Source organism: Lissotriton vulgaris, chromosome 11, assembly GCF_964263255.1.
Source record: "Lissotriton vulgaris chromosome 11, aLisVul1.2, whole genome shotgun sequence".
Taxonomy (NCBI): Eukaryota; Metazoa; Chordata; class Amphibia; order Caudata; family Salamandridae; genus Lissotriton; species Lissotriton vulgaris.
The window spans coordinates 912,662,881-912,676,197 of record NC_141699.1 but is presented as its reverse complement, the minus strand read 5'-3'; the positions used below and the strand labels follow the sequence as shown (position 1 = coordinate 912,676,197).

The 13,317-nt window shown below is 50.2% G+C and overlaps 1 protein-coding gene across 3 annotated transcripts in view; it reads right to left on the bottom strand.

Moving 5' to 3' along the window:
- Positions 1–1,202, bottom strand: part of ITM2C (integral membrane protein 2C) — a 281,272-nt gene extending 280,070 nt beyond the window's left edge. Inside the window, exon 1 of one of the 3 annotated variants that reach the window (XR_015300961.1) lies at positions 769–1,188. Coding sequence is in view for 2 of the 3 variants with exons in the window: in XM_086944068.1 (XP_086800194.1) it covers positions 769–870 (102 nt within the window). In the remaining variant the exon portion in view is untranslated. Of the gene's footprint in view, positions 1–768 lie in introns of all 3 variants that reach the window. The other 2 variants (XM_086944068.1, XM_086944069.1) reach the window with 2 other exon arrangements.
- Positions 1,203–13,317: the final 12,115 nt, after the last annotated feature.

The following is a 13,317-nucleotide window of genomic DNA, read 5'->3' as shown; positions in this document are numbered from 1 at the left end:
ATCAAAGTGTTAGGTTTCCCTAGCTCTCAGCCAGGAACTTAACTCGAAAAAAAGGAGTGCTAATGGCCCTTTAAGTGAGGCAGTTTTGTGGAGCCCAGATGGAACGGAAAATAAGAGGTCTCTAACCCCTAGCAGGTCGATGCACTTAACACAAGGCAGACAAAGTGTGGATAACGGCTGAACGTGTCGTTGTCAGGAAACTACACCAGGTTCAGTGGTGTAACACAAAGTGATAGGGCAAAATGTGGCGAGGGGCTGAATGAAGAAGAACCACCTGCCCAATCCCCCTCCCCTTCCGGGACTAACAACCCGGAACCGCAGGGGCTGCAGGAGCCTGCGTTACGCCCCTGCTAGGAAATAATCTACGCATTTCAAGGGGGCGGCCAGATCTGACTAAATAATACAAATCCCGTCATTTCCATCACTGAGCAATAGTGCATCAGGTGTAAGTAAACATTAGGGCCCATTAGGGTGGGGAGCCATTGCAGCCCAACTATACTGTTTTTTTCATTCTAAACCAGGAGATGCGGTAGGTCTTCCTTGCACCTGGGCCGCTTGCACCTTTATCTCCGTGGGCGCCAGTGGAGGCAGGTATGGGGCCGCGCTGAATACAAGGCGCGCAGGTGAGCGGGCTGCGCGCGCTTTGGCAAAGGCTAGGATGCTGGTCGGCCCTCAGGGAGACATATAATTCTCCAGACCACTCTGCTCTCGCCTCCTCGCTCCGCCGTCCGTCGCGGCCCCCTCGCCCTGGTACCCAGGTTCACTCACCTCAGGACCCTGCGGCAGGAGAATCTCCGAATGGGCGCCATCGCCTTCCTCTGTGGCGTCCTTCAGCCCCACGGCCGGCTGCTGGAAGGCGATCTTCACCATCGCGGCTGCGGTGCTTCCGGCTGCCGCCCCGGCACAGGTGCCTCGGGATACTCTGACCGCGGTGGCCGGACTGTGCTGCTGACGCGCCTCTCCTGGAGGGATGCTGCTGATTTCCTTCCAGCAGCTGCTGATGCTGCGCTCTCCCTGGTGCTGCTCTGGCGAACCCTGTCACTGCTCTCCGTGCTCTCGCTCGCCACTACTGTTGCGAATGCTTCGTTGTCGTTGCCGCTATCCCCCGGTTCTGCTTTTCTTGCAGCCCTCACCCTCTGTTGGTCTTCCTGCTGCTTCTGTTCCGGTGCAACACTTCCTGGAAATGCTGCTCGCGTTGCTGATTTACGCCACACCTACTCGTAATGATCTTTTTTGACGTGCTGCTCTTCCTGCTGCCTCCCTCCCTCCTCCCCCGTGGCTGCTCTCCCTGCTCCTTCTTATGGTGCTGTACCTGCTGGTTTTCTTTCTCCTGCCCCTTGTCCTTTTCACCCCCGTTGGCACCTGGTTTTCTATTTCTCCACTTCCCTTTCTGCTGCTACTTTCCATCCGGTTCTAGAGGGTGGGCCAGGACTTCCGAAGATAGCTACCATTTGTCCAGTACCACTGGAATTTTCCTACTGGGGTAAACCAAATTATGTGGCAGGGTTGACTAAATTATATGGCAAAATAAGCCACATTTTCACGCGCTGACTCAGGGATTGGGATGGGTTGATACCTGGCGTAAATTACACCCTACAGCAAATGAATACAGATATTTTTCGACTGCATATAATTCCTTCTCTCGCCCTGACTATTCACATCTGTTCTTCACATCCACAAACTTTAGACGCAGAGATCCTGCTCAGAGGCCTGTCTGGTCACTCTCCAACTACACTGGTAGTACATCTGGCCCTGATCGCTCCCGGCCCCGCTGGCGCCTTTCGACATGGCTATTACAGGATGATCCCTATCATCAACAGATGTATGCAGCCCTCACGGATTATTTTGTACATAATGTCGGCACCGTGGACTCCCCAGGGACCCTTTGGGAGGCCATGAAACCAAGACTGCAGGTGGTGGACATTGCATTTTGCACTGTGTGGCAGCAAAAGCGACGTGAGAAATGGGTCCATACAGAAGTGCAAATCCTAGACTTGGAGACTAGGAGCACGGAGGCCGATGGCGCGGCAGCTCACCGCCAACTCCCCGTAATCCAATAACTGTACACCAGCGACCTCCTCGACGAAGTCAAACTGTATTGGATCGCCACGCGTTGCCGCATCTATCAGTGGGGTGACAAATCTAGCGCCCTTCTACATCGCTTGTGCCAACAGATGCTCCAACCTGTGACCCTTCCCGAGTTTCGCGGACTGACGGGTGAGGTGCTTACTGATCCTGCTCGCATCGCAACCAGCTTTGCTGAGTATTACACAAACTTATACGCCCCACGGGAGACCCTCTCTGCGGTCACTATAGACCCGTTTTTGGCCGAACTGCCCCCGCGGTTTCTGCCAGATTCTGTGTGTGACGACCTGGATGCTCCAATCACCACGGAGGAGGTCAGGAGTGCCCTTACAGATATGCGCTCGGGTAAACACCAGGCCCAAACAGTTTTGGGTGTGAATTTTACAAGAAATATTCATCCCAAATTTCAGTGCACTATTTGGCGGTTCTCCATGCTGCTGTGCAGGATGGCCACCTCCCGGCTGACTGGCGCCACGCAGAGATAGTGGTCTTCTCCAAACCGGACAGGCCCCCACAGTTGCACACCTCATATAGACTGATCCCCATACTTAATGTAGAGGCCAAACTCCTGACCATAATCATTGCTATCGGCATTGTCACATATATCACCACACTGGTCCATCCTGATCAAGCAGGCTTTATGCCCGGCCGGGCCACCCGACACACTATACATCGCGCACAAAATGCGATTCCTTCTGTTGACCAGCTGAATGAACCAGCTGCGCTCCTTATTGCTGATCTGGACAAGGCCTTCGATTCCTTTAGCTGGACCTATTTGTTTGCACTTTTGGACCACTTGAACTTTGGCCCAAGAATTCTTAGATGTGTTCTTCTCCTCTACACAAGCGTCACAGCCTCGGTACGGATTGCTGACTCAATCTCGCAGCCGTTCCACATCAGAAGAGGCACTAGACAGGGATGCCTCCTTTCTCCCTATCTGTTCGCACTCGCTATGGAACCACTTGCGGCTTGGGTTCGAATCGACGCCCAGATATATGGCTTTGACGGTTGTGCGAGGTAACCGATGGTATAGCGCTATACGCTGACGATGTGTTGTTCTTTTTCACATGCCCGAATAGATCTGGCCTGCGATTGCTTCAAATCATGGAAATCTTTGGCCAAAACTCTGGTCTCTATATGAATGTTAGCAAGTCCTACTTGTGGCATCTGTGCAGGAGTGATCGGCTTGGGACCTGGGCACAGCAGGTGACGGATGGCTTTAAATACCTTGGAGTTTTCTTGCTGTCGTCTAAACTTGGTTTCTGGACTAAAAATTGGCCCCTCTTCTGTCTCGGATTAAACAACAGGTGGGCTCCTGATCGCATTTGCCCCTGATGCTACTCAGCAGGTTGTCCATCTTTAAAATGGTTCCGCTACCTCATCTACGCTACCAACTCCAAAACCATCTGTACCCAATACCACACACCTGGTTTCGGCAATTACACTTGGTTCTCAGTCACTTTCTCTGGCGGAGGCTCTGTGAGGGTCACCCTACAAACGTGCTTTCAGTCCATGTACTCTGGGGGCCTCGCAACCATACCATGAGGTGTCCATCTCCTCATCTTAAACGATTGGTGGTATGGCGATTGAGGCAACCCTGCCTATGCGCTCGAGCGTTGGTTAATGGACTCTCAATCACTACACATTATTTTACATTCTAACACGACACTCAACTCGCTGCCGCCTGCAACCCGGACCATCTTTGTGATCTGGTGGCATGCTCTGCGCAGGATCGGGTGTCGGGTCAGGCTTACTAAGGAGACCCCCCTCTGGCGTAACGGCCTCCAACCGCAACTACTCGAACTTCCCGGGTTTGCGGGCTGGGGCGCTATTGGAATCTCAACGGCTGGGGATATTCTTCAAGGTCAGACCTTTAAGTCCTTCCAACAACTACAATCCGACTTTCAAATACCCCGCTCCCAATTTTACAAATATCTCCAATTTCGCCATGCTTTCCCTCCTTACCTTACGTGACAAGACACCATCCCAGATTTCAACCCCATTGAGGCCAAAGTGTTTCTGGGTGAGATGGGTGCACACAATTCACAGCGCTATACCGCACTTTGGTCACCAATAGCCCTAACACACTTCACAAAACCAGAGAGGCCTGGCAAGAAGACTGGGTCCACTTGACGAAGACGACTGGGTGGAGGCTCTTGAATCCCCGTGCGGCGCGCCTACGACTTATACAATTCAGATACCTCCACAGGGTTTACTTTACTCGCTACTGACTTTGGCGTGCTGGGAAGATTGCGTCTCCCCTCTGCCTGTGCTGCGGGACAGCAGAGGGTACCTTCCTCCACACGATATGGGACTGTACCACCCTGTCGCGGTTTTGGTGTGGGGTGCTGGCCGGCCTCTCCGAAGTCTTGGGGTGGAATATTCCAAGGTCTCCGCACCTAACTATGCTTTTCATTACCGATGGGATCGGACGTAATAGATACAAAAGACAATTGCTCTTTCTGGGGCTTACCTTAGCTATGCACGACATTGCCATGGCTTGGAAGGCAGCTTTTGTTGGGGCATGGAAGCGTGGCCTTGATTTCTCCATGGGGCTGGAAGTTCAGATCTTGAAGGCACAGGGATGCCCTCAGAAACATCAGAAAATATGGAAGCGATGGGCTGACTAGCGAGGTCTATATCTCAGACCTATCCCCCTGGCATTATGTACTGATGATCTGCCATGATGATCCACATTTGGGTATGCGCACTGTGATCCATTGTACTTATACTGATTTATCACGATTGGAGTCATTATCCTATATTACTTACTTGTACGTTGTGACACTGCTGTTCTTTGTTTATCATGTTTCTTTTCAGTTGATTCAGTCCTAAGTATCCTCACTTTTGTAACAAACCTACTGTAAAAAGTTGACATGTTTTCCAATGCCATATTATGTATATGATGTATTGCCTTGGACTTTCCCTGGCTCATTTTGCCTGTCAACAATAAAATCTGTTGTGAAAAAATAGCCAAATTACTTAATGTGGCAAATTTTGTTATAGTACAAATTCATTCTTTTAAAAATGTTACACATTAAACCTCCTTCAATTACCCGAGGCACCCAAGGAATACGGCGATGTTAATGCCCACTGCGATAACCTAGCAGAGTTCTTTCTTCGCAAAATTGAAACAATCAACACCTCCTTCTCCCACCACTCCTCCCCGACCAGTAACTCACCTAAACCTGCGCCACCTCCCTCAGTTACTCTTAAGCACTTTCCCCCCCTCGACCTCGCAACTTGAAGGCAATTATGCATCAGGTGAAATCGGGCTCACCAAAAGACCCTGCACCCCTGCGGATCCTTCTCCCAATCTCCCATCATATCTCACCCACCATTTTGGACCTACTCAACACCTCCCTTTACACTAGCACCGTCCCTCCCCTTTGGAAGCAAGCTATGGTCAAGCCCTTCTAAAAAAATCAAACCTAGATCAGAACAATCCCTCCAACTACCGACCCATCTCCCTACTACCCTGGCTCAGTAAACTCCAAGAAAAACATGTCAACGCAGTACTGACAAATTTCCTGGAGTCAAACTCTAAATTAGACCCATTCCAGGCAGGCTTTCGTCCCCTCCATGGCTGTGACGGAGGAGGCGAGAAGGATCTTCGACAATGGAAGCTCGACAGCCATCATTCTCCTTGACCTAAGTGCCGCCTTCGACACTGTAAACCATAACATCTTACTCTACCGACTCAGCGGGATGGGTATCTGGGAATGGCAATTATCTGACTCAAGTCCTTTCTCTCTGACCGCTCCTTCCAGGTATTTGAAAAAGACTACACCTCCCCCAGCAAACCTCTTAACTGTGGGGTGCCACAGGGCTCCTCCCTAAGCCCCACCCTCTTTAATGTTTACATGAGCCCACTGGCTGAGGTCGTCCGCCCCTTCGGAGATAAAATTGTCACATACGTGGACGACAGCCAGCTAGTGGTGGCCCTAGATCCCCCCCTTAACTCACACCACGGCCTGTACAAATGTCTGGAAGCAGTCACCACATGGATGACTTCCTCCTGCCTAAAATTAAACGGGGAAAAACAGAGCTTATGCTACTAGGAAACATCATTGACAGGACCATAGATCCAATTTGCCCACCCTGTCTGGGTCCTCCCCCTTCACCCAAAGAGTTTATCAAAAGCCTTGGCATATGGCTCGACAAGTCTCTCGAATTCAATCATCAGGCGGCCAAACTATCCGCCATCTGTTTTGGCCTCCTAAGATTGCTGCGCAAAATCCTCCCTTTTCTTCCCTTTCATGCCAGACGGATTATGGTACAAGGCCTAATCCTATCCTGATTGGACTGTGGAAACGCTCTATACCTCGGGGTTCCCCAGTCCACCTTGAACAAACTACAAATAATCCAAAACTGTGCAGCCAGGACCCTCCTTCAAATCCCCCGGCGAGTCTCAGTTAAAGCCTGATTAAAAGACCTCCATTGGCACCCAGGAAAGGCAAGGATTGAATTCAAGGTTAAGTGCATTGCCCACAGGTCTTACTGGGGAACAGGTCCCATCATCAACCACCCCCTTATAACCGCTTACCACCCTAAAAGACATCTCAGATCAGGATCCTCCTACCTCACCACAATACCCCGATTTAAGAAAGCCAGATGCGGAGGCCGCTCACTCTCTTACAATCTAGCCAAGCTTTGGAACACCCCCCCCCTCACACTCAGATCGGAGCCTAACCTATTGATGTTCCGAAAACTTCTGAAAACCTGGCTTTTTAACAAACCTGAGTGATCTTCTGTGTCTCTGTCTCAGGCCTGTCCTCTTGCAGCGCTGGAATGCCTTAGGGTAGCCACTGCGCTATACAAATCGTCTTTTCATTTCATTAACACCATCTTGGAAAAGGTTAAAATGTGTTAGTACTACTATAATACCCAAATATGCTACTGAAACATGACCCATTAACCTTTATAAAGGGCCTTCCAAGTTGGTGGCTTTTTTTTGTTTTGTTACAATTTGCAAATTATACAGACGATGATGATTATGTCACAAACACATAATTAGGCAGAATACGCTGCAGTCACAGAATCATATAATTTCATAGCGATCACCTACCCCACATCTTGAGAATCAATATTAAGTTAATGCATGCACAAAAAATTAACTCCATTATGCAACACGCAGAAAAGTTGAATTTACGAAAATTAAAATGGCGGAGAGTGTTGAGTGGCAGGCGGGACCGTCGGACAGAATCGCTCTGTATGCGGATGATGTCCTGTTCTTTCTTACCAACGTGAACCGCTCCGGGCCGCGGGTCCTAGACATCATGAGAATCTTCGGCGAGGTCTCTGGACTCTGCTTGAAATCGCAGAAGTCCACCTTATGGACTTTGGGAGGTCACTTCGAAGCCGGGCCGTGGGCCTCGACACTGCAGAGAGCGGTCGGGGGCCTTAAATATTTGGGAGTGTTCCTGACAACCATGCCGACGATAGCCTGGGAGCGCAACGTGGTTCCTGTATGGGACAAAGTGCAGCAGGAAATGAAGTGCTGGTCCCGCATGCCTCTCAATATTTATGGTAGATCAGCTATCTTCAAGATGGTTGCCCTTCCCAGATTACTGTATCAACTACAAAACCACCCGTTCCCAGTCCCGCCGCAATGGTTCCGACTAGTCAACTCGGCTCTTGGTCGCTTTTTGTGGGACGGTGGCGCGGCGAGAGTAGCGCTGCGAACCTGCTTTCTATCCACATACTGTGGGGGACTGGCGACCTCAGATATTGTGTCGTATTACCAGGCCTCACATCTGGTGGTCCTGAACGACTGGTGGTACTGTGACGGGGGGGACCCGGCGTATGCCCTAGAACGCTTACTGATGGAACCTGACTCCCTACATACGGTCTTATACTCACCCCAGCTGCGAAAGAGACTGCCTAGAGCAACGCAAGTGGTGTTTCAGGTATGGCGGCAGGCACTGCGCCGTATGGGATGGTGGGGAAAGTTGACTGGGGAGACCCCGCTCTGGCATAACGGGCAACTTCCGGCCCTGATGTCCCTTCCAGGGTTTAGGAGCTGGGACTTAATAGGTATTTCCACTTTGGGCGAGGTCCTCAGAGGCACCACGCTTAAAACCTTTCAGGATCTCAGTGCATAGTTCAATATGCCCCACACCCAGTTCTTTCGCTATCTACAGCTTAGGCACGCTTTGGCGCCCGCGCTAGTGGGCTTGACTACACTACCCGAATGAAGCCAAAGTCTTTATGGGGGACTTGGAGGACCGTAAAATATCCAAAATATATCAAACATTAGTGACACACTGTTCCTCAGACCTACAGCCCTTAAGAGATCGCTGGGAGCGGGATGTGGGAGAACTGGAGGAGGAGGACTGGCGGGAGGCTCTTGAGTCCCCCAGGGGAGCAGCAATAGCAGTCCATTTACGACTAATACAATTCAAATACCTGCACCGTGCATATTATACCAGAGAGAGATTGTGGAAGGCAGGGCGGATTGAGTCCCCGGCGTGCTTGCGATGTGGTTACGAGTTGGGCACCCTTTTGCATACAGTGTGGGAATCCCAAGGTGGCCGGGTGGAAAAAAGGCCTGGACTTTTGCATGGGACTGGAGCGGCCGGTGTTCGAGGCCAGGGGCTGTCCTACAAAACATTATAAAATATGGAAGAGATGGGCGGACTATAGGGGATTGTGGCTGGAGCCCCCACCGCCGCCGAGGGGCGAGGAAGGGCAGATGTAGAGGGCATATTGAGGCTCGGTTATTTCCATGTATGATTGTATACTTCCCATAGCAGTGGTGAGGAGACGGAGTGATGCAGGACGGGGGGGAGGTTGGGTAGTTGGGGGGGGTGGAGGGTATTTTCATTAAATGTATCGCACAGCATGACCCGTGATTGTAGTCACAGTCCCTCCGGGGTTCGGAGCACTGTGGATCTTTATTTCTGCGATTCAATAAAACCAGTTTTGAAAAAAAAAATGGCGGGGAGTGGACTTGAAAAGCATACAGGAGACGGCTAGGGAATTTTTGGGCAAATTGGGCCCGCAATTAGAAGAAGAGCGTGTAAAAACTTGTCAACAGCTGGCCCTGTTACTAGTTCGAAGATTCCCAGCCACTCCTGGTAGTATATTAAGGACAGAGACCAAAAGAGAACCATGGTTTAATAACAAGTTAAGAGAACAAAAAAGAGGGATCGCAAGAGAGGTGCGACTAATTATCATGGGCGTCAAAAATGGGAAGAAAAATTATTGAGAACATAAGTTGAATGAACTAAGGAGCCACTACAGGAGAAAGCTGAGGAGCGCGAAAATAGCCTGCAGGGATACCATCTGGACGAAATTATTTAGCGCAAGTAAAATGCCAAACAGCAGTGACTTTTGGGGAATAATAAATACATTGTCTATGGGCCCAAGACTGCAACAAGAAGCAGAAATTGGAAAAGAAACGTGGATTTAACATGTGCGAAACCTGTACAGTAATATAGAAGCAGGGCCCGTAGAAGGGTCCTGTGGGCCGCCTCTCGAGCAAGAAAATACACAATCGAGACCCTATCAGGAAAGTGTGGAAGGCAGAGCTTCAGGATTGGAGACAGGCAGTAATGAACAAAATATTTTGACCAACATAAAACTATTAAGAGGCATACTATTAAAATTGAAGATCGAGGGAGCGGCAGGCCCAAATGGGCTTCCCAACAACATTTTCAAAAATGACCCAGATTTCTGGTCCGCACAGCTCACGCCCCTCTTTAATGAGATCTACTTACAGTCCAACGTTCCAGTTTCCTGAAAAGGGAATATAATCCATCCTATATTTAAACAGGGAGATCACCGTAAGCCAGGAAACTACAGACTGATCTCCCAGATAGATGTAGAGGCCAAGCTTTACTCTTCTTGTCTGCTAGTCCAGCGCCAAGACTGGATGGATGAAAAGAACTTAGGGCTAGATGTAGATAAATTGAATTTACCGACTCTAAAATACAGAATTTTACTGATTCGGTATTTTAGAATCGGTAAATGCAATGTAGGTAAAAATTCTGTATTTTTTACCAATTCGGTAAAAATCAGAATCTGCCATTCAGTATTTACCGAATCTGTATTTACCGAATCAGTATTTCCCATTCATTCCTATGGGCCTTTTGGCCCATAGGATTGAATAGGAAATACTGATTCGGTAAATACCGATTTGGTAAATACTGAATCGGAAAGCAAATAAAAGTGAAACTGAATCAGGCAGCCAATCAGGTGCTACCACCCTCCCCCTCCCTACCAGGAAATGGCTACACAGGCAGCTGCAAGTAATTAGAAGCTTCTGAAGAGGCAGTTGGAGCTGAGCTGAGTCCCTGAGCCACAGAAAAAGTTTTGCACTTTTAAACTGTGAAAATGGCAAGCAGCAGTGAAAAGGAACAGCCAGAAAGGAAGAAGAAAATAACATTTAGCAACATGGAGCTGCAGGTCCTTGTGGAGGAAGTGGTGAAGGAACACCAGAAATTGTTTGGCAAGCTGTCCCCGACTGTGGCTGAATCAGCCAAAAAGAAGATTTGGCTGGACATTCAAACAAAGTGAATACTGTAGGAGTGACTCCAAGGGACATAGACGACCTGAAAAAGAGGTGGTATGACCTCAGGAGCCTGACAAAGAAAAAAATTGCTGAGCTCCACAAACAGGCAAACAAAACTGGAGGAGGGAAGAACCGTGCACCCCCCCTGACTGACCTGGAGGAGCTGGTGGGGTCCACCATTGAATCAGAGAGCGTCTGTGGACTCGGAGATGCAGACAGCTCAGCCAGAGCTGCCACCAGAAAAGGTAAGACGCATGCACAGCAATCACCCCCACCCCATCAGCCTTCCCTTTACCCTATGTGGCAAAGTCAACCACTGTACAGTAGAGGTAGCACTATACAGAAGCAATGCATTATGGGACATGTAGTCAGTAAATGAAGGACTATGTCATACAGCACAGCAAGCAACAAGTTAGGCAAATCATTTCAGACATAGTGAAGCGCAGGCAACATGTATATTGTACAAGTGAAAATTATTTAATTGTAGTGGCTGTGAGGCAGTTGCACCAAGCTAATGTACTCTTATATGTCCACAGACGAGACATCACGCAGGCGTACCAGAGAGACAGAAGGCATGGCACCAGAGAGGGATGACTGCCAGGAGCCAGGGCCAAGTGCAGAGAATGTCACAGAGGACACAGGAGCACCAACTACACAGCCACCATCCCAAGACCCAGAAATGTCTCCACATCTGCAGGCGTCCCCAGAACGTTCAGGTTCCCCTCTGCTACTGTCCTCACCTGAACTGCCTGCATCACTGCCTCTGACAACTCCTGCATCACAAAAGAGCAGGAGGCATGTAGTTTCCCAACTTGTCCAAATGGAGTCACCAGCGGGTGACATGGAGGGGGATGCCACACCAACCTTGCCAGGGGTAGCCCTGCCACACAGCAGTCCAGTGCAGAGGTTGTCCGTACAGGTAGCAGACGCCGCTGGCACAGAGAAAGCATTGTAGCAGCTCATGTGGAGGGTCCCAGTGTCTTCCGTGGGCTCTAGGGTAGCATGGTGAAAATCCAAAGGATGCAGGGGAAGGCCATCCAGTCTGTGCAGCGCCAGATGTGGAACCTGAACAGAAATGTGGAAGATATAGGGAAGGGCATTAGAGAACTGGTCAATGTTTACAAGGAGATGGCTGCAGGGATGCGGGACATGACACAATCAGTGCAGCAAACTGGACCAGGACATGTTAGCAAGGCGCAAGGAGAGGCAGCGTGTACAGCAGCAAAGTAAAGCAGTAAACCGCCTGGCCACAGCCACTTCCCTGCTATGTAGATGTTGCATTAACATGCAAGAGGGACTCACCCACAACAGCAATGAGGTGTCTAGGGGCATTGCTAGTTTGACCGGTGCTGTAGAGCTGATGATGAATGCACAGACAGCACAAACTGCTGCCCTGGACATCCCAGAAAGTGAGGAAAGCACCAGTAGGAGCAGCATGACAAGCCCCCTTGTTGTGGAGACACGGAGGAGCAGCAGGTGCCATGGTGAGCCAATACCCCAAACGTACAGTAAAGAAAGCCAGCCACTTACATCTGGCACTGGTTACCCCACCATCGTCTTATAACGAGGCACTCTGCCAATGTGTCGTATTGAAACAACTGGTGCTGCCAGAAGCTAGTCCATTGGAGTTGGAGATTGCCGTTCTGAGGATTCCGAACCGGGTCTTTCACTCGGCCGCCGCCGCCGCGATTGCAGCAGGGAGTCACTGGCGCTGCTGATCTTGCTGTGCCTCGCTGTGCCTCGCTGTGCCTCCCGCAGTGCTTCCGATGCCTGCCCCGATCCTCAGAGGATCTCTGCGGCACGTGGACCCCAGGAGCAGAAAGGGCAGGAGGCGAGGCGCGGTGCGGTGGCCAAGAGGTTGGCGGCGGCCGCCCCAACGGACGAGAGACTGCTGTGCAGTGCCCAGACAGCACAGGCTGCACCGTGAAGTGGGAAAGCAGTGTAGCCGGACGTGTGTGGGACACGGGACACAGGCTAGTCTGACCTACTTCCAGAACAAACCAGGAACCTACTTTTAGAATGAACTTCTCCCACTTGGAAGTGGTCTGAGTGGCGGCGATACACCAGTAGTGGAGCTGCGGGCCGTGAGTACCACCAAAACACAGCCGGGGGTTATTCCCTAACAAAACAGGAGCCGCAGGGCCATTCCGGGTAGAAATAGGGGATCACTGATAGCTCCCCAAGTTCACCTTTTGCAGCAGGCATCGCCCAGGTAGGAGAACAACAGTTCCAAGGGGACTCCCTAGAAAAAAAACAAGATATACATATCCAACAGGAGATTCTGCTAGAGGATTTGCGGACTCCGGGTGTCATAGCAGTTTATAGAGGCTTTACAGAGGCTTTGTACCAGCACTTTGACTCTTGTACTCCCTTGCCAAGTGTTTCATAAGGCGGCTAAAATAAAGACATAGTCTATGCAACTTTAACACGAACCCCGCTTCCAGACTCGGGCATCAACGTGCCGACTTAAAGCATTCTGGGTGCAGTAGTCTCGGTTGGTGTTTGCTGAGCTAGTCTTTCAACCAAGCACATGTGATATATATCAACGAGGGGGTCTATAAGTACTGATTAGCACCGAATAGATCCTTCCAGAGCCCCAGACAAAGGTGCTTAAAGATGACGCTTAAAAAGACACAGCCAGGTATGGAGGTGAAGGTGGAGGTTGACCCCCTAGGTCCAGCACAAAGAAGGATAACAAGGAGTATAAATTCTCAACA